Source organism: Rattus norvegicus, chromosome 8, assembly GCF_036323735.1.
Source record: "Rattus norvegicus strain BN/NHsdMcwi chromosome 8, GRCr8, whole genome shotgun sequence".
NCBI classification, from domain to species: Eukaryota; Metazoa; Chordata; class Mammalia; order Rodentia; family Muridae; genus Rattus; species Rattus norvegicus.
In genome coordinates, this window is record NC_086026.1 from 90210778 (window position 1) to 90235270 (window position 24493).

Consider the following 24493-nt stretch of genomic DNA (forward strand, 5'->3'; position numbering starts at 1 on the left):
GGTCCCTCCCTCACACAGCCCCTCCCTCACCCTCCTTTTCCCTTCTCCTCTGAGAAGGAAGAGGCCCCTCCTGGGTATCACCTCATCCTGGTTCATCAAGTCACTGCAGGACTCTCTCACTGAGGCCCTGCAAGGAGGCTCAATTAGAGGAATGGGAACCACAGACAAGCAATAGATTCAGGGACAGTCTGGCAGGAACTTTTTTTTATTTTTATTTTATTTTATTTTATTTTATTTTTTTTTGGAGCTGGGGACCGAACCCAGGGCCTTGCGCTAGGAACTTTTTTTTTAAACTACAACATTTTTATTTGTGTAGAGTACCATGCATTTTCTCTACGTAGCTAATAATAATGCAATGATGTTTTCTGAATTGAATTAGCGGATTTGGAAACTACAACAGTAAAGGTGTTACCAAATGCGAAATGCCTGATCAATTAGATTCCTTCTTAGACTTGCAAGGGTTTCCCAAATTTTCTTAATTTGTACTTGTTAATGAGGCCTGCGATCAAGATCACTTCCCTGGCTCCTCCCCGGCCTCACAGACCCATTTTTGCCCCCATTTTTGCCCCCATTTTTGCCCCCTGTGGTTCCACAGGAGTGGGCGGTTCTCTCCAAGTCTTCTTTCACAGCAGGAGTTTTGGCTTACTCCTCTTTTTCTCTCACTGATCAGTTTCCTTTGCTCCACCAAATTCTTGTTTTTAGCCTTTAAGTGTGAAGACCTTGAAAATTCACAGCCCAGCCTTCTGTCCTTGCTCCTTCTTATTCTATAACCAGCCCACACGGTCCATACCAGCTTTCCTACAAGACAAGCAAGTCTGAGAGGGAGGCACAGCCGGTTAGTAGAGGAACTTGAATAGGATAATAGAAAGACAAGTGGGGCTGGATTTGTCCTTCTCCCTGTCCCGCTGATCCCTCACTCCCGTAAGGAATTCTGATTTTCTCCCACCGTGTCAGCGATCTCAGACCCACTCTTGAGTTCTCCACACAAGTATCATTTCCTTCCTTAAACCTGCATTATTTTCTGACTTCCAAGTGTCAGGAAAGAAATCCTAGGATACCCAGACACCTCCTTTCTTTGGCTGTCATCAGGGTTACTAAGTTTTGTTCAAATCCCATGCCATTTGATTTTTCCACAGTATCGTTGCCATAGTAGCCTTGCTAACCTCCCGTGCTGTGCTGCACCGTTGAATTGAGTCAGTGCCCATCCCCCCATGGTGTGTGTGTGTGTGTGTGTGTGTGTGTGTGTGTGTGTGCGCGTGCGCGCGCGCGCGCATGCGTGTGTGTGTGTGTGTGCGCGCGCGCGCGCGCATGCGTGTGTGTGTGTGTGTGCGCGCGCGCGCGCGCATGCGTGTGTGTGTGTGTGTGTGTGTGTGTGTGTGTGTGTGCGCGTGCGCGCTGGGGTGCAGATGGAGAGCAAGAGTTTAATCCTCTGTTTCTTCGCCTCCTCTTCTTGGAATGTGTGTTATAAATTATTTTTTTTAAGTTCCATGTTGTTGCTTTTCATCCAAAAATCCTCAGACTGGCCGGACCACACTGCCTGAGGAATAGGTCCAGTTCTTCAGGAAGTCACTAAACACTCTCCTGACTCTGTGCCACCTCTGCCTTACTGTTCACACTTTGTGGTGGGTAGAATGAGAATGGCCCCCACAGGCTCATGAGTTCGAATGCTTGGTCTGCAGCTGGTGGACTGTTTAGGCAGGATTAGGAGGTGTGGCTTTGTCAGAGGAAATGTGCCTTTTTTTCTCGGAGTTATTTCACTGGAGGTGGACTTTGAGGTTTCAAAAGCCCAAATGGCACCTCCCGCTACCCCTTGCCCTCCCCCTCCTACTCCCCCTCCCCCTCCTCTTCCTCTTCCTCCTCCCCGGTCCCGCCCCTCTCTCTCTCTCCTTGCTGCCAGTGAATAAGATGAAAGCTCTCAACTGTTGCCCCAGCCCCATGCTTCCACTCTCCCTGCCGCCATCTTGCCACGCCCAACACCACGACGGTCATGGAATCATTCTCTGAAACTGTAAGTGAGTCTGCAATGAAATTTTTTTTCATAAGTTGCCTTTGTTGTGGTGTCTCTTCACAGAAATAGAAAAGTCAGACGCACTTCTTTCTGCCATTATCCCACTGACCAGTAGCTGATAGTTGGCCTCCCAGTGAACCCAAGCTGACCTCTGTCCTTCCCCATTTATAACATGCATCTGTTTTTCTTTTCTTTTCTTTTCTTTTCTTTTCTTTTCTTCTCTTCTCTTCTCTTCTCTTCTCTTCTCTTCTCTTCTCTTCTCTTCTCTTCTCTTTTCTTTTCCTCCCCCTCTCTCTTTCTCCCTCCCTCCCTCCCTCCCTCCCTCCCTCCCTCCCTCCCTCCCTCCCTCCCTCCCTCCCTCCCTTCCTTCCTTCCTTCCTTCCTTCCTTCCTTCCTTCCTTCCTTCCTTCCTTTTTTTGCTCCAGAGCCCCGTGGATTTTTCCCTCTTGGCCCGCAACGCTCAGTGACTGCTCCCACTGAACCTTTCTCTACTGAAAAGTGAGCACTCCAGACTCGGCTTCAGATCGAAGCTTTTCTCTGCCAAGGCACATCTTTTAAGCGTGTCACCTAAGCTCTAGGAGGTGCGTGCCCTTCGGCCTACGGATGGCATCTTCTTTATTCGTTTATCTCCTTTGCTTTTGGAATATACCACATTGTCACTCACATAGAAGGACTAAAAAATATTGCTTGATGAGTTGAGTTCATCTCTTCATTCTCCAAGCTCATCGCCACTGCATCTAAAAGTCACTGCCATTTTGTATCTCCAGCGTCAGGCACTGGACCTGTGACCTGTAGACAGATTGTTCCCAATCTCTTCTGGGGCTTTGGGCTGCAATCATGGAAAAAAATTTTTTTTCCGGCAGACTGATTTACCTTTTAATTATATTTTCTTATGCCGATATTAAAAATAGTTTTCATTTCCTGAACCTATAGGAACTCTGGTGATAAAAGTATCTTATTCTGGGTGGTAAGGAGATACTGTGCAGGGCTGGGCTTAAATATTGGTGCTATTACTTTCTAGCTGCAAACTCCAGGGTTTATTGCTTAAACTCTGGATTGTAGTCTCTTGATCAAAATGGGACACTGATGTCCACACCTCAGGGTACCAGTAAGGACTGATAAACAAGTAACTGTGCCTGACAGACAGTCAGGGACTCTTATAATTTATCTATCTATCTATCTATCTATCTATCTATCTATCTATCTATCTATCTATCTATCTACTTTCCCCTTGGGTTACTAGCTCCCCTCCCTGAGAGTCCCAATTTCCCCCACAGCATGGATTCTCCAAGGACAAACCCAGCTTTTAGATAGTTTTAAAAACGCAGGGGAGGTAGAATGAGGGTCCCTCCTGTGGTTTATGGGTGCTGGGGCTGGGGAGGAGGCCTAGGGAAATAAATTTGTGTACCTGTAATGAGCTTAACGGAGAAGAACCAGGGGAAAGGTAGGCCAGGTTTGACAGACCTGGGCTTTATTAGGGAGCCTACAGGAAAGTCCTTGTAAATAGTTCAGGCCTGCTGTGGTGTCCTGTGGGAAGAGCTGTGGATATCCAGTGAAATTAGGGTGTGAAGGCTCAACAGTGTGCTGCCGTGTTTGCAGCAGGTTGTAATGGACTGAAGTATTCTCTTTACAGAGACCCTAGCCTACTGTGCAAGCATCAGGGAAGCATAGAAGCACCTCCATGGAAGTTGCCCTTGCTGTGCCTGGGAGGGCTGTCCTCGTCCCCTCTAGGAGCATGTCACAACACAGGCTTTAATGCAGGGTTTTCTTTGTTCGCTTGTTTGTGTCCATGCCCTCTTTGTGAACCTGAGTTTGATTAAGAATCAGCTTTGCACCGGAGGGTGCATAGGGTGTCTAGGGACACGATGACAAAAGCCCTCAGTTAATTCTGCTAAGTAATGGGACCTTCCCATCATGCACCGCTAGCCACTAAATTGCTAATTAAGTGCCCACTTAACCTTATTAATAATACCAAACGCACAGGGGTCTCCCTGATTTTGCCAGAACGTATGTTAACGGGGCTGTACAAAGTGGCTACAGCTGAGTTTTCTTGAATGTTTGCACAGGAGAAAGCATTCAGACAACAACCAAGTGATTCCTTTTGACATTTGTATTAAATTGCTCATTAGGTTTATTGTGGAAATTAAATTACTGCAAAGCACTGTCCATTAATTCCTGATGAGGCCCAAGTGACTGTGCTAATACACGCTATGGGCGGGGCACACTGATTGGGTTTCTAATGCAGGCCTTGGAGTGGTCCTGCTCAGGGGGCAGGGAGCAGACAGGGGCTGCTCACAGGGGACAGGGCCTTAAGTAATGTTAGACTCAAGAAAGAACCTATAATGATGCTCTTTGGAACAAATCTGGACAAGACATAGACTTCTTTGCTCAGTCAGCTTTTAAAGGGCTAAAGGGTGACCTGAGGATATAGTTACCCCTTTTCCATAAACACGAATTTAGGGAACATAAGCATTGGGTAGTGATAAGGGTACAAGGCTTGACTACCTGGGTTGAGATCTTTTCTTTGCCAGGCAATGGCTGTGTCAGTTGGGAATGTTAATTTCCCCCTTGCACTTCAGTTTCCTTATGCACTAAAGAGGAAATGACACTTTACTCACTAGTTTTATGTCAATTTGACACAAGCCAGAGTCATCAGGGAAGAAGGAGCCTCAGTGGAGAAAGTAAGATTGAGCTGTAGGTAAGTAAGCTCATGGGTTATTTTCCTAACTAGTGATTGATGGGAGAGAGTTTAGCTCATTGTGCGTGATGCCATTCCTGGGCTGCTGGTTCTGGGTTCTATAGGAAAGTAGGGTGAGCAAGCCATAAGGAATGAGACAGTAAGCAGCATCCCTCTGTGGCTTCTGCATCAGAGTTCTGCTCTACTTGATTGAGTTCCTGTCCTGACTTCCTCCAGTGATGAAGAGAGAGTTAAGGTTAAGGTTCAGATTAAGGTTAGGTTTTGGGTTACAGTTAGATGGGGCCTAATAGTGTTCATTATTATGATGTTTTAGGTACTCATAGAGTTAACAAGTTAGGGAAGAGTCTATGGCCAGGTAGCAAAGGATCTCTGCTTCCCATAGTTTGAGAATTCAGTGCTCACTTCTCACCTCGAGAGGAGATGTAGGACATAAAACCTTCTTAACCTCCCACCCCTCGCATCATCATCAGAAAGTCAAATAATTACAAAGAATCACTTACATTAGCTTGAAAGAGAAGGATTCTGTAGTGTTCATGAACCATACACAGTACTTAGGCATGGATCATTAAGCAGAATGAACTAATGAAGGATTTGCTACTTGTTCCATTTGTTACTTAAAACACTCGTTAGCAAATCCTTGAAACAGGGTGATTTCAGAGCATATGGGCACCATGATAAGACCTGGCCTTCCTTTTGAGCTTTATCTCAGATCCATTCATTTCTCTCTCTGTCTTAGTTAAGGTTTTACTTTTGTGAACAGATACCATGACCAAGGCAACTCTTATAAGGACATTTAATTGGGGCTGGCTTTCAGGTTCAGAGGTTCATTCAGTTGTCATTAAGGCTGGAGCACGGCAACATCCAGGCATGCATGGGGGTGGGGGGTTGGGGGAGAAGCTAAGAGTTCTACATCTTCATCTGAAGACTACTAGCAGAATACTTGCTCCCAGACAGCTAGGGCACCCACACCCACAAGAGCACACCTATTCCAACAAGGCCACACCTTCAACAGTGCTACTCCCTGGGACAAGCATATACAAATCATCACATTCCACTCCCTGGCCCCATAGGCTTGTTCAAACACATGAGGGGAGGGCATATCTAGCCATAGCATATTAAAAAGTACATTTAGTCCAACTTCCAAGGTCCCCAAAATCAATAGTAGTATCAACAATGTTAAAGTCTCTTCTGAGATCCATCCAATAACTTAACTGTAAGCCCCAAATCAAGACAGGAAACCAGCTGGGTGAACTATAAACTCTGCATCTCCATGTCTGATACCAAAGCGGTTTTCAGATCTCCATCTCCTTTTTTATCTTTGCTGACTGCAACAAACTTCTTTCTCCTGTGCTGGTTCCACTCCCTGTTAGCAGCTAAAAGCCTATGGCTCTGGCATCTTGAAAATCTTGATGTCTTCAAGGCAGCTTCAATGTTACTGCTTCTTGTTTCAATGTCTGGGATCCACACATAATCTTCTGGGCTCCTCCCAAGGGCTGGTGTCACTTCTCCAGATCTGCCCTCTCTAGCGCTCTAAGCTCAGGTTGATCCATTCTACTTCCACTGCTATTCTTGGAGATCATCCCATGGTACTGGCATCTGTAATACTCTGGGGTCTTTCAGTGTAACAAGCTTCACCAATAGCCTCTTATAGGATCTCTACATGGTGCCAAGCCTCAACTTCTTTGCATGACACCTTCAGTCCTGGGCCATCAACTGCAACTGAGGCTGCATCTTCACCAATGGCCTTTCCTAGTCTCCCACAGTGCCAATCCTCAGCTGCTCTTCATAACCCTTTCAAAACCAGTACCACCTGGGTTACTCTTACACATTACCAAGTACAGCTGCAGTACAAGGTACAATCTTTGCTATCTCTGGAACACAGCTTCTTCGTGCTCTCACAGAAAACAATACTGAAAAGATTTCTTCTTAGTGATTCTGGTCTCTTCTTAATCACTGCTAATTTCTTAGCTCCAGCTAACCAGCATCACTTGTCCCAGTTGTCCCTTCTATTTTTCTTTCTAAAGCCAGAGCCAACTGACTCTGTAGTGTTCTGCTGCTTGCTGAGGCTGGAACATGGCCTCCTTACTCTATTACCAGCTCTCTGTTTTCTGACTCCCTCTCTGCATAAGCTTGGCTTTCCTGGAACTTGCTTTGTAGATTGACCTTGAACTCAGAGATCTACATGGCTCTGTCTGCTGTAATGCTGGGATTAAAGGATTGTACCACCATGCCTGGATTTAAACTTTTCTTCACCTAGAATCTACTTTGTCCCAGGCTGGTCTTGAACTCAGAGATCTGTTTGGCTTTACCTCCAAGGATTAAATGTACCACTCTGTCTAGATCTAAACTTAGCTAGGTTAGGAATCTTGCCCCAAAAGTCCTATTCAATTTGCTGTCTCCTATCCCATACAGCTCCCTTCTACTTCTTGATGCACCTTTAATATTTAAGCCATATATTTTATATTTTTCTTTCTAAGCTTGCTATGCTTGTTCAAAATGCTCTTCATGACACTTAACCGGAGAACAAAGCCTAGGCAGGGCATTTCTGGAGTTCCTTTATCAATGCAATTACTATAAATCTCTTTGTCTTAGCTTTATGTAGAATTTTCAGACAAGGGCAAAAAGCAACCATGTTCTTCATCAAAATCCCACCAAAGCAGTTTCTAGGCCATATACTGAAATTCTCCACTGAAACCTCTTGGGCAGGTCTGCATAGTTCAAATCACTCTCAGGAAGAAAGTCTTTTATATTCCTACTAGGGTAGCCCATTAAGCCCCACTTAAAGCATTCCACTGCTTTCCAAATCCAAAGTCTCCAAATCCAAAATCCACATTCTTCTAAACAAAAGCATGGCCAGGCCTATCATAGCAAGTAGTCCCTGGTACCATCTTCTTAGTTTGGGCTTTACTGAACAGACACCACCAAGGCAACTCTTAAAAGGACAATATTTAATTGGGGCTGGTTTACAGGTTCAGAGGTTTAGTCCATAATCATTAAGGCAGGAGCAGGGCAGGATCTAGGCAGGCACGGTGCAGGCAGAGCTGAGAGTTCTACATCTTCATCTGAAGGTTGCTGGGAAAATACTGACTTTCAGGCAGCTTGGATGAGGGTCTTAAAGCCCATGCCGACAGTGACTCACCTACTCCAACAAGGCCACACCTCCAAATAGTGCCACTCCCTGGGCCAAGCATATTCAAACCATGGCACTCTCTTTCACTTTAATTGACAGAAATACAAACTATTTGCAATTTTCCCTCACATAGTATTTGCTCATGATGACTTAACACATGCACATTTGTTCACTCCATGTATGCAACCCCCAGCAGACCACAGGAATGGTTTTAGCCAAGTCCAACTAAGTGAACCATTTTTTTTAATTGGGGTAACATACAGGAGTATATGTGATGGGTTAATTATAGGACTAGAAGCACCTCAAGGGCAGCTGCACCACCAGAAAGGCTACTCTCACAGTGGTGATGACTTAGGAGAGCCGCGCCCCTTGGAGCTCTTTGCAGGACTTGCAAGTAGCTTTACAGATCTGGAATCATCTCTCTTCACTCCACTCCAGAGGCCACCAATAGGCTGGGTGCCTCTGTGATGGACTCACTATACCTGGTATACATGTAGTTAACAACTCTGGTCACATCTGCAATCCTTTCTGTCTCCTTTTTCCTGTGCTCAACTGCTACTCTCAGCACCCATATGCTACACTCCACAAAGCAGTTGGATTTTTCCTGCGGAGAGTTAAGGAACCTTTCAGTTCAGACAAAGACCAAGAAGTATGATAATGCTCAATGATTGGCTTAACTCCTGCTCTAGTCATTGATGAATACTTTAATTATATTCACTTAATGTCATGAATTTAAATTGTATCAAATTGCAAAGGCAGCGTTGGTGGTGAAGTGGTAAACATAGATGCCTTTTGAATTGCAGAAGTAGAAATATTAGTAGGGGTCTAACACTATGAATTGAAAATTCATATTTCAATCAATTAGACTCTCTAGTTGCAGCCTAGGTGATAATTTTATATTAATCTTCTAAAATTTTAATGTTTTACTGATATATAATTGACATACAAAAAAGACAGAAGCATTTAATATACACCTTGATGGATTTTTGGAAAAGTATTTACTTACGAGTCATTACCATAATGGCAATTTGCATAGGTAGAATATTTGTGGCTTTTAGGTAAGTGAACTTAAAATGTATTCAAAATTAAAGATAATTAATAATTTAATGATTTAAACATAAATAACATTGACCAATGGAAAAGTTAGACTGGATAATTTGCACCAATATTTTGGAACTTAATGTAGTATTAGTTTTCCTTTCAGTGGTTAACAATAGATGCCTGGTCACAAGAAGTTGGAGCTAATAGCCAAAGGACACATAATACGCTGTTGCCTTCCAGATGGTGCCATGACTTGGGGTGTGGGTGCACAGGCTGGTCCACTCACCTGCAGTTGGGACTGTCCCACCAGTTCCTGGTAGTATGGGGATCTGGAGTTGGTGAGCTCTGCCTTGAACCTGTGGTTTGGCAGAGAGATGCTGAACTCCACTTTCTCCTCGGATGAGATTTCAGTCACGTGAGTAGGCTCTGGTTTACTTTCCTGGGTTAAAAACAACAACACAAAGGATCTATTCATGTAAACAGCACACAATCAGCAATATTATATAATATATGTTGCCATTGTATCATGAATTGGATGGTGAAGGTCCAAGTGGTTTTGGAGTAGAAGTCCTGTGATTAGTGAGTTGCCTCTGAATTGCAGTAAGAGGCACAAAGACAAAGTAGTGGAGCTCCATTGGGTTGGTTATTTACTTAAGTCAGAATCTCACTTTGTAGCTCAGGCTAGCCTTGGACTTGAGGCACTCCTCAAGTTATAACTTTCATTGTCCCCCAAATGATTATGAAACTTGCTACATACTTAAGTCCAGCCTTGAACTCTTCATCTTAGAAGTGAGGCGGTCCTCAACTTGTTTTTACTTATTTATTTGAGGCAAAGTCTCATGTTTGCCCAAGCTATTTTCAAACTTGCTCTATAGTTAAGTCTGGCCTTGAACTATTGGTCCAGCCTCGGCCCTTCAAGTGCTGGAATTACAAGCATACACTTCATTATCCAGTTTCAATATATTTTAAAACAACAAATAATAATTGTCTATATTTGTAGGGATAAAATGCAATGTTTTGATATATGTTTATTGTCTGAAGAGATTGTGTTAGGTTTATTAATATATTCAGCACATCAAATTAAAAACAACCTTTGAGTATATGATGAAAACATTAAAATCTGTCCTAGCAAGTTTGAGTATATAATGTGGTTTTACTTATTATGGTCAGCATTGTGTATCACGGCTCACCAAAGATGACTCCTTAGATATGACTGGAATCCGTGCTCTTTGGTTCAGCATTCACATTCTCCTCCTCTGGACTGTGGGGGTGGGGTGGGAATCTGTTCTATTTATAGTCCACATGAAAAAGATAGATGTTTTAAATTCCTCTCACCGAGTACCTCCAGAGACTCCCTATTACTTGTGGTTAAAGCCTAAAGTCCTTTTCTGTACTTTTAATGTTCTCCGTAGTCTTATTCCAATGTGCTTGAATAATTTTAGTTTCACTCTGCAGCCATGACTGCTTGATTAATCAGGTACTACACTGTCTGCTCGTCTCTTCCTGGTGAGTCTATTTAAGATGCTCCCACTTCTAGCAACAGTTCTCTCTCTCTCTCTCTCTCTCTCTCTCTCTCTCTCTCTCTCTTTCCTCTCATACACATTTTACCCATTCTATGTTTTGTCTGAAGTATTTTCTATTTGGAGTACAGAAATCTTTGCCTCTGCCTTCTTTAAACTACACGTTTCAACCTCTTGTTTGGTATCCACTTCTACACTCGCCTGCTACCCTCTCTCTATCTGCAAGCCTTGTTGGTCCACGCAATTCTCTACCGTACATAATCCTTAAAAGCAAAATCAAAGTGGTATTTATGCACAAGCTCACTGAATATGCTAGTCTAAGGCGCATGCCCCTACAGTCTGTCCTGACTCATCACTGTGTCTCAGTAATTTATCCTGCCATCTTCATCATAGTACTCAAGGTACTCTGTCATGTTTAACTGCATATATGTTCCTTGGTGCAGGAACTATGTTGTGTATCTTTGAATATTTGTTGTACATCTCTAGTCTTGGCGCATCAGTGAACTTTAGTAAAAATACTTGCTGAGTAAAAGAATGGGTCATAGATACAAATGGAAGAGGAAGCTCTTCAGGGAATATGGCAGACCCCAGATGAAAGATGTGGGAACATTTACACAGAGGGAGGTGGGAGGTACCTACATTAGATATCAAAGGATATAGGACACAGGCAATGTGAAGAAAGGGAGAAGAAAGACTAGTATCTCACAATTTTTTTTCACAGAAAAACACATTATTTTTGTTCCTTGTTCACAGCAGTAGTTCAGCTGTACCTGCTGCCATCTTGTCTGAAGGGCACATAGAGTGGCCAGCAGGCTGCTCATGGGGATTTATCATGCAGAGCTGGTAAGATGGGCTTTTTTTTCTTCTTCTTGCCCTGCACCTTTCAGGGAAGTTGAAAGGATGGGGACAGAGGGAAAGAGCATCCCATAGATTCCAGGGTGAGTGGGCGTGGCTGCAGCAGCAGAGAAAGGGTGGGACGTTCTGGCTTGTCATTCTTTGAGTTGCCAACTCCACTTCTTATGAGTAATAAAGGCCGAGTTTCTCTGCTTCAGCACTGCCTAAATTTAGTTTTTTGGAGGGAAGGATAAACACTTCCTATGTTGATAATCTAAATAACTCTCATAGGTACAACAGTCTACATGGTGACCTCTTCCATACATAGCCTCTTAGCCTTAGACCACTGTTTCTATTCTTCTCTGGCCTGGTGTAAAGGATTTTGAAACATAATTGATATAGTTATGCTGCACATGATAGAGGCTTAATATAACACCTTTTGGTATACAGTGTATAAATTGATTGTGATTGATTGATTGATTTTAATGCTTAGGGAGCACCTCTTACACACAAGTGTCTGTTAGGTATGGGGGAGAAAGTTTCTTGCTTGTTTTTTGTAATTCCCCCATCTTCTCCTAATTCTCAAACTATTTATTTCCTCAATTCTTACGATGATGTAAGAACAGTGAATGGGATAAAGATACTGAGATAATCTGAGTGATGAAAATACAGTACTAAAAGTGTTGAGTATCTGATCCATCCACCCCTTTCCCTAGTTTACTGAAGAAAACAAAGGCTAGAGACATGACTCAGCTGGTTAGCACTTGCTGTGCGAGCGTGAAGACTGAGGTTCTTGGTACCCAGAATCCAGGGAAAAGCCAAGGGTTCACGACAGCCTGCCTATAATCCAACACTCCTGTGCCCACATGCATGTGAAAATGCATACACACACATGTGTGCACACCACATACACATAGATATGAGAAAAAAGAGAACATAAAAAGACTAGACATGTGCATAAAAAACTGTACCAACTCAGCTCTTCTTATTGCTATGGGCGTCTGGATGTCTTTGATGGTGACCTCCTTGAGGTCTGTGTCATCAGGAGGGAGTGGGAAGGGCCTCAGTGACATACTGGAAACATCTGTAGGAATTAGAGAGATTTCAGGCAAAAAATAAGATGAGAAGAATTTAAATTAGAGCAATGTCAAGATTCCATAATTCCATATGTCTTTTATGTCACCCTAGATAAGTACATTCTAAACTCATTTCAGAGATTCTATACATATGTTTTTGAAGAAATATTAAGTCATACTTTAAATATCCATTAAATTATTTCTTATGGGACCAAAATTTGGGGTTATACTACATGTGGTATAGTTAAGTGATTTGTCTAATGAGAGCTGATTAATGTTTCTCTTTGTGACTCTTTAAAGGGTATAAAGACAAGTATTTATACTGAATTTGTTCTGAAAATTATCTTAGAATATTACTCAAGTCTTAAAAGTCCAGACTGCTTTATCAATTAGTATGTTTTAATTATTAAAATTTAGATCAAGAACTTCAAGAGATGAGAGAACAGTAAGATACTCTCAATTGTCCCTTTACTTTGCTCTGGTTTTGGATTTATTTATTTGTTTATTAATTATGAGTATTTTGACTGCATATGCTATGTGCACCATTAGTGTGTCCTTTGCTCACAGCTGTCAGAAGAGAGATCTGAATCCTCTGGAACTGGAGTTCTAGTTAGTTGTGGGTTTACCATGTGGGCTTTGTCAGAGCAAAGTGCACTTAACCACTGAGCCATCTCTCCAGCCTCTCAGGACACTTTTTAAAACACTCCTTTACAGATCAACAAAAGACTATTTCAGATCCCTGGAAAACATTTAGAAACAGTTACTGATACCAAGAAAGGGGCTTCTAGGTTCTATTCAAGGGATAAACCATTTTAATCTATGTGTATTGTAATTTTTATCATGTTTTTAAACAAATGGCCAAGGAAAACAGTGCTGCGATCAGTTAGTTTATACTTAGAAATAGCTTTTAAAAAATTAAACAAAAATTTAGAATGGACTGGTTTAGTTTTAAGCCTTATAAAACAGGATGTATCAATAAAAAGCATGGCTCTTTCTTCACACCCCAAGTCTTTTTAAGTTTTTCTTAACTCTACAAGGTTCTGTGATGTCATTGCCTTGGCTGTGGCACTGTGGTTTTTAGTGGGACCTTTTGATTTAGCTGGAGTAGTGGTTTAAAACATTCACATATTAATTATTTTAGATTCATTTCGTTATTTCCTGTGTATGGGAGCTTTGCCTGTATGCACATCTATATACCTTGTGTGTGACTGGTGCCTGCAGAGGCCAGAAGAAGGTGCTGGATTCCCTGGGACTGGAGTTACAGATGGTTGTGGGCTGCCATGCAGGTATTGAGAATCAAACCCAGGTCCTTTACAAGAGCAACAGATTCTCTTAACCACTCACCATCCCAAACACATTTCAATGGACATGTAATATTATATACATTCATGGGAGATCAAACATGCATTGTGTAATGTCTAAATCAGAGTCACTCCAGCTATTTCTTTAAAAATTTATATGTTTTTTGTGAAAAATCAAAATCATTGTTTTCTTTTTAAATACTCATAAACTGTGACTACTTTAGAGTCCCTTTACTGTGTGACAGGGTACTGGAGAAGGCGATATTTTTGGGTAACATAGTCCATGTCATTTGGTTGGTTAGGATCTGCAAGGATGGTGTCCCTGGCATCTTCCTTTACAACTGTAGCTGAACAGCTTCTTACAAGCACTTGAGGTGATGTTGTCCACCCTGGGAGGACAATTCCAACGACCCAAACTTTATCATTTTATAACTAACTGTTTATGCCACATTTTAAAAAAATATTTATTTATTTTATGTATATGAATACACTGTCATTGTCTTCAGACACACCAGAAGAGGGCATCCAATCCCATTACAGATGGTTGTGAGCCACCATGTGGTTGCTGGGAATTGAACTCAGGACCTCTGGAAAAGCAGTCGGTGCTCTTAACCACTGAGCCATCTCTCCAGCCCCATACCACATTTTTATAAGAATGAAAATAGCTTATCTTTTAGGATGTTTAACTTTCTTTCAAGAGTGCCCTCAGGGCTGGGGATTTAGCTCAGTGGTAGAGCGCTTACCTAGGAAGCGCAAGGCCCTGGGTTCGGTCCCCAGCTCCGAAAAAAAGAACCAAAAAAAAAAAAAAAAAAAAAAAAAAGAAAAGAGTGCCCTCATTTGCTTCATACCTAAGGGTCCAGGACTCTCACCAAATCCTGATCTCTGTGGTAGGTTGGAACTGAAAATGAGAGAAAACATGGTATCTGTTGTCTTGAGATTAGCTAGTTTTGCTTCGTAAAATAATTTCCAGATGTATCCATTGATCTAGCTTCATTCACTTTATGGATGAAGAAAATCCCATTGTGTGTGTATAGCACATTTCCTTTATTCCTGTGTTGCTAGAAACCTAGGCTGATCCAATAACTTAGCTACTATGTATTGGGCTGCAAAATAGATGGTTGTGCAAGCATTTCTATGATATGTTGATTTGGTGTCATTAGAGAAATTGCCAAGGAGTAGAATAGCTGGGTCATCTATTTTTCTCTTTGAGAAACCACCATGATGATCTCTGTCTTGAATGACTAGTTTACATTTCTCCCAGTAGTGTAGGAGGCTTCCCACCCATCCCTGTCCTTGCAGCATCTGTGATCAGTTTTCTTACTGACCTTCCTTCTCATGGGCAAGACAAAATCTCAGTGTAGTATTTTTAGTTTGTGTTTCTCTAATGGCTGGTGAGGATGAGCACCGTGTTCATATTATTATCAGCCGTTTGTATCTTGTACTTCCTGTCTGTTTCATTAGTTCATTTATTGGAAGGGCTGTTTGATTTCTTATAGTTTAGTTTTTGAGTTCTTTGTATATTCTAGTATTAATTCTCTACCAGATGTCTAGCAAGCAAATACTTTTCCCCTATCTTTTAGGACACTTTTAAACTCAATTTCCTGTTTTCTTTCTTGTTGCGGAAGCTTGCTAATTTCAGGGAGTCCCATTTGCAATTGTTGGCATGATTTCCTGAGTGACTGGAAGTCTACTAAAGACTACTCAGAGGGTCCTTGTTTATGTGTTTGTGTTTGTGTGTGTGTGTGTGTGTGTGTGTGTGTGTGTACGTGCACGCATGTACATATGTGTATGTGTGTGTGTACAAAAATATACATTGGATATATACCTTTATCTGTATCTATATATCCAATGTATCTTTTTGGTATCCTTTAAGAAAATCATGTTGGTGTAGTTAGATGGGTTCATATTTTGGACATATGTTCTGTTCTGTTCTGTTCTGTTCTGTTCTGTTCTGTTCTGTTCTGTTCTGTTCTGTTCTGTTCTGTTCTGTTCTATTCTATTCTATTCTATTCTATTCTATTCTATTCTATTCTATTGATCTATGTGTCTGATTCTGAGCCAGCATCATGCTGTTTTACATTACTGAACTTCCACAGTATAATGTAACAATATGTATGACATTCATTTCATTTAGGGGCTCCAATTTAGTGGAATATAAGTTTTTTTTTAAGTTATGGTCTTGATGATTTTCTGAATTTTATTGATATCCATTCTGATGTTTCCATTCTCATCTCAAATTTTCTGAACTTTGGTCTTCTCTTTGTTTTAGCTAGTTAAGTTGTCATTTGTGTTAACAAATGCAATAAAATAAAGAATATGTATATGCAATTAACATATATGTGAATATATATGTTCTGTAGTTTTTATTGATTTCTAATTTTATTCATTGTGGTCATATAGCACAATTTATTGTGATTGTTATGATATATGCCATTGTCTAAATGTAATAAATCATAATCATCAATCCTAAAATGGGGTCTGTTTTAGAGAAAGTTTTGAGGGCTGTTTAGGTATGCTTGTATTCTGCAGTGTTTGGATAAAATATCCTGTAAAAGCAATTGTCCAGTCTGTTAGTATATGTCTTTTGGTTGGAGAAATGAAACTATTAATGAAATATTACTAATTCTTGCTCTTTGGTTGTTTTATAATGTGTGAAACCTTCTATTCCTTCTGCACTTACTACTATTACAGTGTGGTTCATTTTTTCCTATGATTTCATAGATCTGTTTAGCTCAGGGTGTATTAGTTTTAGTTTTCCCTTCAATTATAAAAGACAGTTTTGTTAGGTATAGTAATATGATAGGCAGCTCTTGTCTTACAGAATTTGGGACACATCACTCCATGCCCTTCTTGCGTTTAGTGTTTCTGTTACTCTTGTCAATTTGCTTTTCTGTGTAACTGGTTCTCTCTCTCTCTCTCTCTCTCTCTCTCTCTCTCTCTCTCTCTCTCTCTCTCTCTCTCCCGTATAATTAGTATTTAACTCTTCTGTTGATATAAAGAGTCTCTTTTCTGGTCTTGTCTCTGTCATTTTAATGCCTCATGCATCTGGATGGTCATTTCTTTCTGTAGGATTGGGATATCATCTACTATAATCTAATTGGCTATATTTCCTGTGCTTTCACACATACAAACACACACACACACACACACACACACACATGTGCTCACTCATGCATACACACATTCTTTCTACTTTTTCTTCTATGTTCAGGATTTATAAATTTCATCTTTCAGTGGTGTCTCATAGGCTTTATTTGTACTCTTTCATTATGATATCTGTCATTGTCTGAATGTTACAATTCATAATCGTGCCTTCAAATGTTATCAATTGATCAGTGTGTCTTCCCACTGAATTTTTTAATTTGATCTATTGAAATTTCTATTTTCATAGTTTTCATTTAATTGTTTTTAGTCTTTCTATTTTTTTAGTGCATTCCTCATTTTGATAACTATTCTTTTTAATTCTTTGGTTGGGGTTCATTTCAATTAATCTTATTAGAATATATTACTGTGGATTTGGTAAATTTTGGAAAGGTTGTAGGCCTTTGATTTTAATTTTAATTTTATGTTTCCAATGTTTCTGCTACGGTACATGCATGTGACTCCGGCATTAGATTATTGTCTGAACTTTCTGATCATTGATAGTCTTCAGTTTTGAAGTCCTTGGAGTGTTCAATTGGCATTGATTATAGCAGGGTTGAAATGTCAGTCAATCTCTATTGGACTGTGTGTAGCTCAATAGATAAACCGCAGCCATTGTGCTTTGGGCACAAACACCAGCAGTAATATGAGGGTAAATTACTATCTACAGAAACAACCAAAACTAACGAATAGTCCCCTTTCAAAACCCACTATCAAAAATAGCCCCTTTGGTTGTCCTCAGTTATTCTTTAGTAACAAAGTGGCTATAAGTGAGGTCATAGTCCCATGTGATTATCAAAGTAGTATGAATACTGCTGGGATTCTCCTACAAATCCCTGAGTCTCCCAGTCATTAAAATATATTCTAGTAACTTTAATTTTGCTATGAAAGTTCTTGACAGATGAAGCACACTATCTTCCACTTTTAAAAACAGAAACAAATTTTAGTAGTATTACCTTGATTGCATTGTATTATATACAAAAAGCAGCATGTTTTTTTAACAAATGTTTTTGCAAGTAATACATTTACAAATAAGTGTAGATATTAAGAATCACAGGTCAAACTTTACCCATTTATAAGGGGAATTAACAATTAGTCAACTTTTGGTTAAAGGATATTTTTTCACTTTTTGTAATTGAAGTTGAACTAGTCTTGTTGCATTATTATCTAGAAATGGTAAGTTATTTTAACTTGGAAGAAACATAAAAATGAAGTCACAACAGATTTCTCTAAAGTCAGTAAACAGAAATGCAAACTCTATTTTCATTGTCTAGACGTCTCTGTATTTTAATGTATAGATTTAAAGGAACATCTTTCCCCGTCTTTAAAAAAACGAGACAGGTCTCGTATATCAAACTCATTATGGCTTCAAAGTTATTATGTTGCCAAAGATGATATCAAGCTCTGTTCCTCCTGCCTCCCTTTCCTGAGAGCTAGGATTATATGCACTCAGGAAAGGGCACATCACAGAGCACCATATCCAGCTTAAGAGATGCTATGTGTCGAACCTGTGGATTTAGATATCCAGGAGAGCAGTCTACTGACCTCCATTCTTTCAACGTCAAAATTTGCTTTCTTAAAAATATTAACATTACTAAAATTAAAACAACATTTCCCAGAAGTTTAACAGTTCTATATACTCAAAAGTATATGTAAAATGGGACAAGAGAGATAGTTCTGTGGTTAAGAGCACTTGATGCTCTTGTAAATAGAGGTCCTGAATTGGTTTGCATGGCGGCTCACAGCTGTAACTCCAGTCCCAAGTGACTGGACACATTATTTAGCCTCCTACCAGCACCGTACCCATGTGGTGTATGTACATACATCCTGGCAAAATACTTATACATTTCAATGATTTATTATTTAAATTAAAATAAAATTTCTGGAAAATACCTGACAAAAATCTATGAAAATAGAACTTTAGTATTATTCTCTCTGTGGAGCATGAACTGAAGCCAGAGCATCAAGTTAGGCAAGCCCTCTCCACTGGGCTATATTATAGTCCCAGAAATCACTGAGAAATTAGTGATTTGAAAGGTATTCAGGCTTAAGTGTACTGATCAAGCAGTAATTGTAGAGCATATGGACATAGAGCAATAGAACTATTGAGTTCTAGAAGTGAGAAGGGGCATCATAATTTACACATGCTTTTGTCAAGGAGTGCTTTGCAGGTACCTTTTCCATGATGGTTTGAAGGAGATGAATTGAGATCCAGACTTACCTATGGGTAACACAGGGGCTGTGGTAGGCACTCCCAGTATCTCTATGGGGGACATATCATCTTTTCTGTTAACACAAAAGAAGAGAAAGAAGTGGTGATACAGAGGAATGTGGTGGTAGGGCCTACATTTGAGTTTGCCTATACTATATAGACTAAATATTAGGGGTATCGTAATCTAGCTTTATCTATTCTTTATTACTTAAGTTATATTTGAATATATATTTGTATATTGAAGAATTAAAAATTTGTATGTTGTATACAATGTTTATGTTATTTGTATACTGAATAACTGAAATTTTGTATATTGTATACAATATTTGTATTTGTATATTGAATAATTAAATAATTAAGGAAAATTCCAAATAACCTCTTTGAATGGTTACATCTGACTCCTCTCAGCCTCTTGGCTTTGTGTGGTCTTGGTAGAGGTTGGGGGAGCATTTCAACAGTAGGCAAAACTGAACTGCATTTGTGTCCCAATGTTTTATTGTCCCATTGCACACACAGTGTTCTTGGTATAGAAAGTAATAGATGATATAATTGAACACTGGGATATTCCCTCCAAATCTCAGACTCCTTTGTGTGTGCTTATCTAATAAAGAACTGTTGTAGTTAGCAGAGTGTAAGGGAACTAATTTCTGGATGGTACATGTTTATGATATCTGTATTCTTTCCACAATAGTAGTACCCAGTGATAACCAGCCAGGGAGTTGGGGGTAAGACTTCAGATCCATGGATGGCAATGTGGGAGATATTCTAGGGTCAGACCCCAGGTCTCAGTGGCAGAATTGTCTGCATCAGCTGAATACTGCCTGGAAATAGTCAGAAGGAATTGTGGTACTGTTAGCTTTTGGATCTCACTGAAAATTTTGATACTCTAATCTGTTAGGCCCCAACTGATAGTGTCTTTTCTAGTAATACATACATACATACATACATACATACATACATACATACATACATACATGTGTGTGTGTGTGTGTGTGTGTGTGTGTGTGTATTGCTTCATGAAAGAAGATGGCTAATGGCTAGTGTTTGGTTCTTACAGAGCCATCTAGACTGGGACAGAGCCAGTAGTACCACCTGCAGATCTCTGTCATGCCAACACTTTCCAAATTGCCAGGAAGAGTAATATTTAAAGTATTGTCATTTCTGCTGTCATGCACTCTGACCAATAAAGATAAATGTTTCAGCCTGGGAGATGGATCGTTGGGTAAAGTGCTTGGGGTCATCATATAAGACGTGGCCACAGAGATATGGGTCTATAAGCCCAGCACCTAGCTAGCCACCCTAACTGAGACAGAAGTAAAGAGACTATGTTCTAAAACTAAGAAAACTAGAGAGTGATTGTGAAGACAACATTGACTTCTGATCTTCACATACATAGCACAGGTGAGAACAATTGCACAAACATGCACATATATTCATAAAACACACACACACACACACACACACACACACTTCCCACACAGAAAAACACAACAATGTCTGCTGTATATTTGAGAGGACCAGAGGGAGGGAGAGTGGATATGACATGGTAATAGTCAAAGTACATTATATATGTATATATGAAAATGAAACTATTAAATATGACTAGTATATGCTAATAAAATTGATGTAGACAGGGAAATAGGTGTCGTTTTAGCAGTGGATGAGTATATTGGTAGATACAGGACAATATTAGCTTAAATTCTACTAGATTTTGAAATCAGCCATTCTTAACTATTTTTCTGGTATTATGCTGTATGCTTAATAAATAGGTTTATGGAGATGATATTTAAATGTCAAACACTATGGCATTTATGATTTGGACAAATTTCCTTTCCCTTTAATTTTATAGACCTTCGTTTCTATGCTGAGGTCTCAGAACCACTTGACTCCCCTTGCTCCACGTTGCTGTGAGAAAGAAACTAAGCAAGAGGAGGAGAGTGATGGTAACCATGGCCACTGCTCAGTTACAGACTAGCATCCCAGTGTGCTCTGCTCTCTTGGATGGTGTCCTTATCCTCTACTGTCAAGTGTGATCCTTCCTCTAAGCTGGCAATTTGTAGTACCCGGCAGATGCTCTGGATGGAAATCTGGGGTACCTGGTTCTTGTGCTGGCTTTTATTTAAAAGCCATTTGAAATTGGCAGAATTATGGACTAGTGAGGAGACAGAAATTTCTCTTTTCTTCTTGGAACGGTTTTATGTGGAAGAGAAAATTTCCCTTTATCTGACTTGGTGTCTGAAGTGCTGTGAGTGTGAATCTCTCACTTCTCTTTAATAATGCTATGGGCACAGGCAGGAATAGAATTTCTTTCTCTGTCTGGGAGAGGTAAATGTTTCAATATTTTTCATGCTTCTCAAGAATTAAATTCTCAAGAATTAAAATGTTTTGTGGATATCATTTCATGTCTGTGGCCTCTTCTTAGCTCTAAGGCTTTTTGGAAAGTAGGAGTCACACTAAGCAGATATTAGCCCAAAAGCTTGGAATAACCAAGATACAATTCACAGACAACATGAAGCTCAAGGAGAGGGAAGACCAAAGCATGGATGCTTCAGTCCTTCTTAGAACTACTCAAGGGAGGAAATACAGAGACAAAGTATGGAGCAGAGACTGAAGGAAAGGCCACCCAGAGATCCATCCCATATACAGACATCAAATCCAGACACTATTGCGGATGCCAAGAAGTGCTTGCTAACAGGAGTCTGATATATACAGCTGTCTCCTGAGAGGCTCTGCTAGAGTCTGACAAATATACAGGTGGATGCTCGTAGCCAACCATTAGACTGAGCACAGGGGTCCCCAATGGAGGAGTTAGAGAAAGGACTTACGGAACTGAAGGGGTTTGCAACCCATAGGAAGAACAACAGTGTCAACTAACCAGACACCCCAGAGCTCACAGGGACCAAACCACCAACCAAAGAGTACTTATGGAGGGACTCAGCCTCATGTGTAGCAGAGGATGGCCTTGTTGGACATCATTGGGAGGAGAGGTCCTTGGTCCTGGGAAGACTTGATGCCCCAGTATAGGGATATGCCAGGGCAGGGGGCAGAAGTGGGTGGGTGGGTAGGGGAGCACCCTTATAGAAGCAGGGGGAGGGGGAGGATGGGATAGGGGGTTCCAGAGGGGAAACCGGGAAAGGGGATAATATTTGAAATGTAAATAAAATATCCAATAAAAAAGAAAGCAGGAGTCAGTGAGATATTATCCAATATTAAAATTGGCAGAGAATATTTCTGTGAATTCTGTTCACAATATTCTTGTAAACAAAGGCAGTAGTGCAGGCTGAAGCCTTTCCTGGGCTGTGCAGTCCCTCCTAGCCATACCTTGTTGAAGTGAGTGAGAGTAGCTCAGTACTCATACTTGGTTAAGCAAATGGGAGACAGCTCCGCTGTCCTGTAGAGCATGTGTAAAGCATCACGTGGGTCCTGCAGCTAAGGAGTTTTCACTTTCACAGGAAGCAGGGGAAGGAAGACAATGTTCAGCAAGAAGGTGGTGCCAAGCAGAGCAGAAAGTTCAAGACGGGCTTCAGCCTTAGATGGGCCATGGAGCTGCTGTGGGGAGCTGGGAGTCCACCTGGAGCGTGGTGGTTTGAATGAGCATGACCTCCATAGGCTTATGTATTTGGTACTTGGTCTAGAGTTGATAGAACTGTTTGGGAAGGATCAAGAGGCATGTCTTTATTGGAGGAGGTATGTTACTGGGGTGAGCTTTGAGGATTCAAAGGTCCAGGTCATTGCATTGCCAGTTAGTGCTCTCTCTCTCTCTCTCTCTCTCTCTCTCTCTCTCTCTCTCTCTCTCTCCCCCTCTCCCTCTTCCTTTTCATCTTCTTTTCCATCTCCTTCCTCTCTTTGTTTTGTTGTTGTTGCCTCAAGATGTAAGTGAGCTCTTAGCTGCTGTTCCAGTGCCCTGCCTGCCTGCTACAAGCTCCCTACCATGATGGTCGTGGACTCACCCTCTGGAACTGTAAACCCACTTGGATACTTTTTTCAATAAGTTGTCTTGTTCATGGTGTTCTGCACAGCAGTATAAAGGTAACTAAGACATGAATCTTGGAAGAGAGGAGAATTTGGATGGGCTGTATGGAGGGGGTAGGTTCTTTCATGCAAGAGAGGAAACCTTTAGGTCAGAGGCCAGGGTGAGCAGGGTGTACAGTGAGGATGTGGCATGGAGGCAGCAGCGGGATCATGGGTAATGTGAGGGCAAGCTGGAGAGCTCAGTGGACAAGGGTGTCAGTTAGTTTTCCCTTTGCTTCACTCAAGGGCCTGGGAAGAAGCAAGCAACACCAACAGGAAGGTAACTTAGGCTACACCTAATAAAGTGACTATTTATTAACTTGTGGGAAAAATAGGGAGGTTAAAAATACACTACCATGTGACTTGTATCAGTGGTGTGTACAGAAACCAGAATATAAAACTGTGGAAGGAGCTGCTGGCCAGGGCAGAGCTGAACACGAAGGTGATGGTATCCAGAGACTTTGCAGTGAGTGAGTGAGTGTGTGTGTGTGTGTGTGTGTGTGTGTGTGTGTGTATGAGAGAGAGGTGGAGGGACTCATTGCCCCCATTCTACTCCCATTAAAGGCTGGTCCTACCCAAAAGCCAGAGGCCAAGAGATGTCACAGATGCAGTCACAGATGCAGTTCTTAACATGCAGCTTCCTCTTATACACAGTCATGGGTTGGAGAGACATGGAGTTGGATATTCTGAAGACAATGGGAATATCTAATGGCAATGAGGGAATATTTTGATTGCATCAAATAGGACTAACAGGAAAAGGGAATGTTCCAGATTTGTTAATCTAGAAGTAGGAATCTTAAGGAAGAAAAAATTAAAGGCCAGGATATCTATTGGGGGAGACCAGGTTTGAGATATTTTTTCCCCCTTACAGAGTAAAGTAACAGAGCTGTGGAACAGGTTGGTGGAAGAGACTAGAAACAAAGCAACCAATGTGAAAGGCATTTTAAAGTATTTCCTGGATCTTATTTGTCTAAATGTGTGCTTGATCTCAACATGTCATCAACTGAGTGTGCTTTGTGAGTTTTGAGTTAGGCAACAGCATCTCTCTTTAATCATTTTGGCTAAGGCCCTCTTTCTCTCTCCCACACTCTCTCCCCGTAACTCAATTTTCTTATTTGATATTCAGTTCTTGTTGAGGATGTAGTTCAGAGCTTCGGTAATTTAGTTTGAGACATAATAACGCTTTACAGAATACCAAATGAGAACTGAAAATTCAGGTTACTCTCTGACCATGTTAAGTATTTTCCTGATGTAACTAATAGTTTGCCTTAAGTCTTAAAAGTTAAACTTTAATTGCTATAGATCCTTTAAGTGAAAACACATATTAGATACGTATCACAGAGTGAGGAATTCCATTTTCTTACACACATCGATCTCTGTCCGTTCTATCCCCTTTCAGTCTCTGTGCTCGTTTATCTTCAGGGCAATATATGCATACATTGTCTATCATAATAACCTAAACAGATCTTGGTGGCTGACAAATTGTCAAGGTACGATAGCTTACTTGCACTCCATTATCTG

The 24493-nt window shown here is 40.8% G+C and overlaps 1 protein-coding gene across 1 annotated transcript in view; it reads right to left on the minus strand.

The window, feature by feature from the left end:
* Positions 1 to 24493, minus strand: part of Impg1 (interphotoreceptor matrix proteoglycan 1) — a 146083-nt gene that overhangs the window by 86957 nt on the left and 34633 nt on the right. Inside the window, exons 5-7 of the mRNA NM_023958.2 lie at positions 18971 to 19035; positions 12203 to 12315; positions 9164 to 9316 (exon numbers count right to left, since the gene is read on the minus strand). Coding sequence (NP_076448.2) covers positions 9164 to 9316; positions 12203 to 12315; positions 18971 to 19035 — 331 coding nt within the window. The remainder of the gene's footprint in view (positions 1 to 9163; positions 9317 to 12202; positions 12316 to 18970; positions 19036 to 24493) is intronic.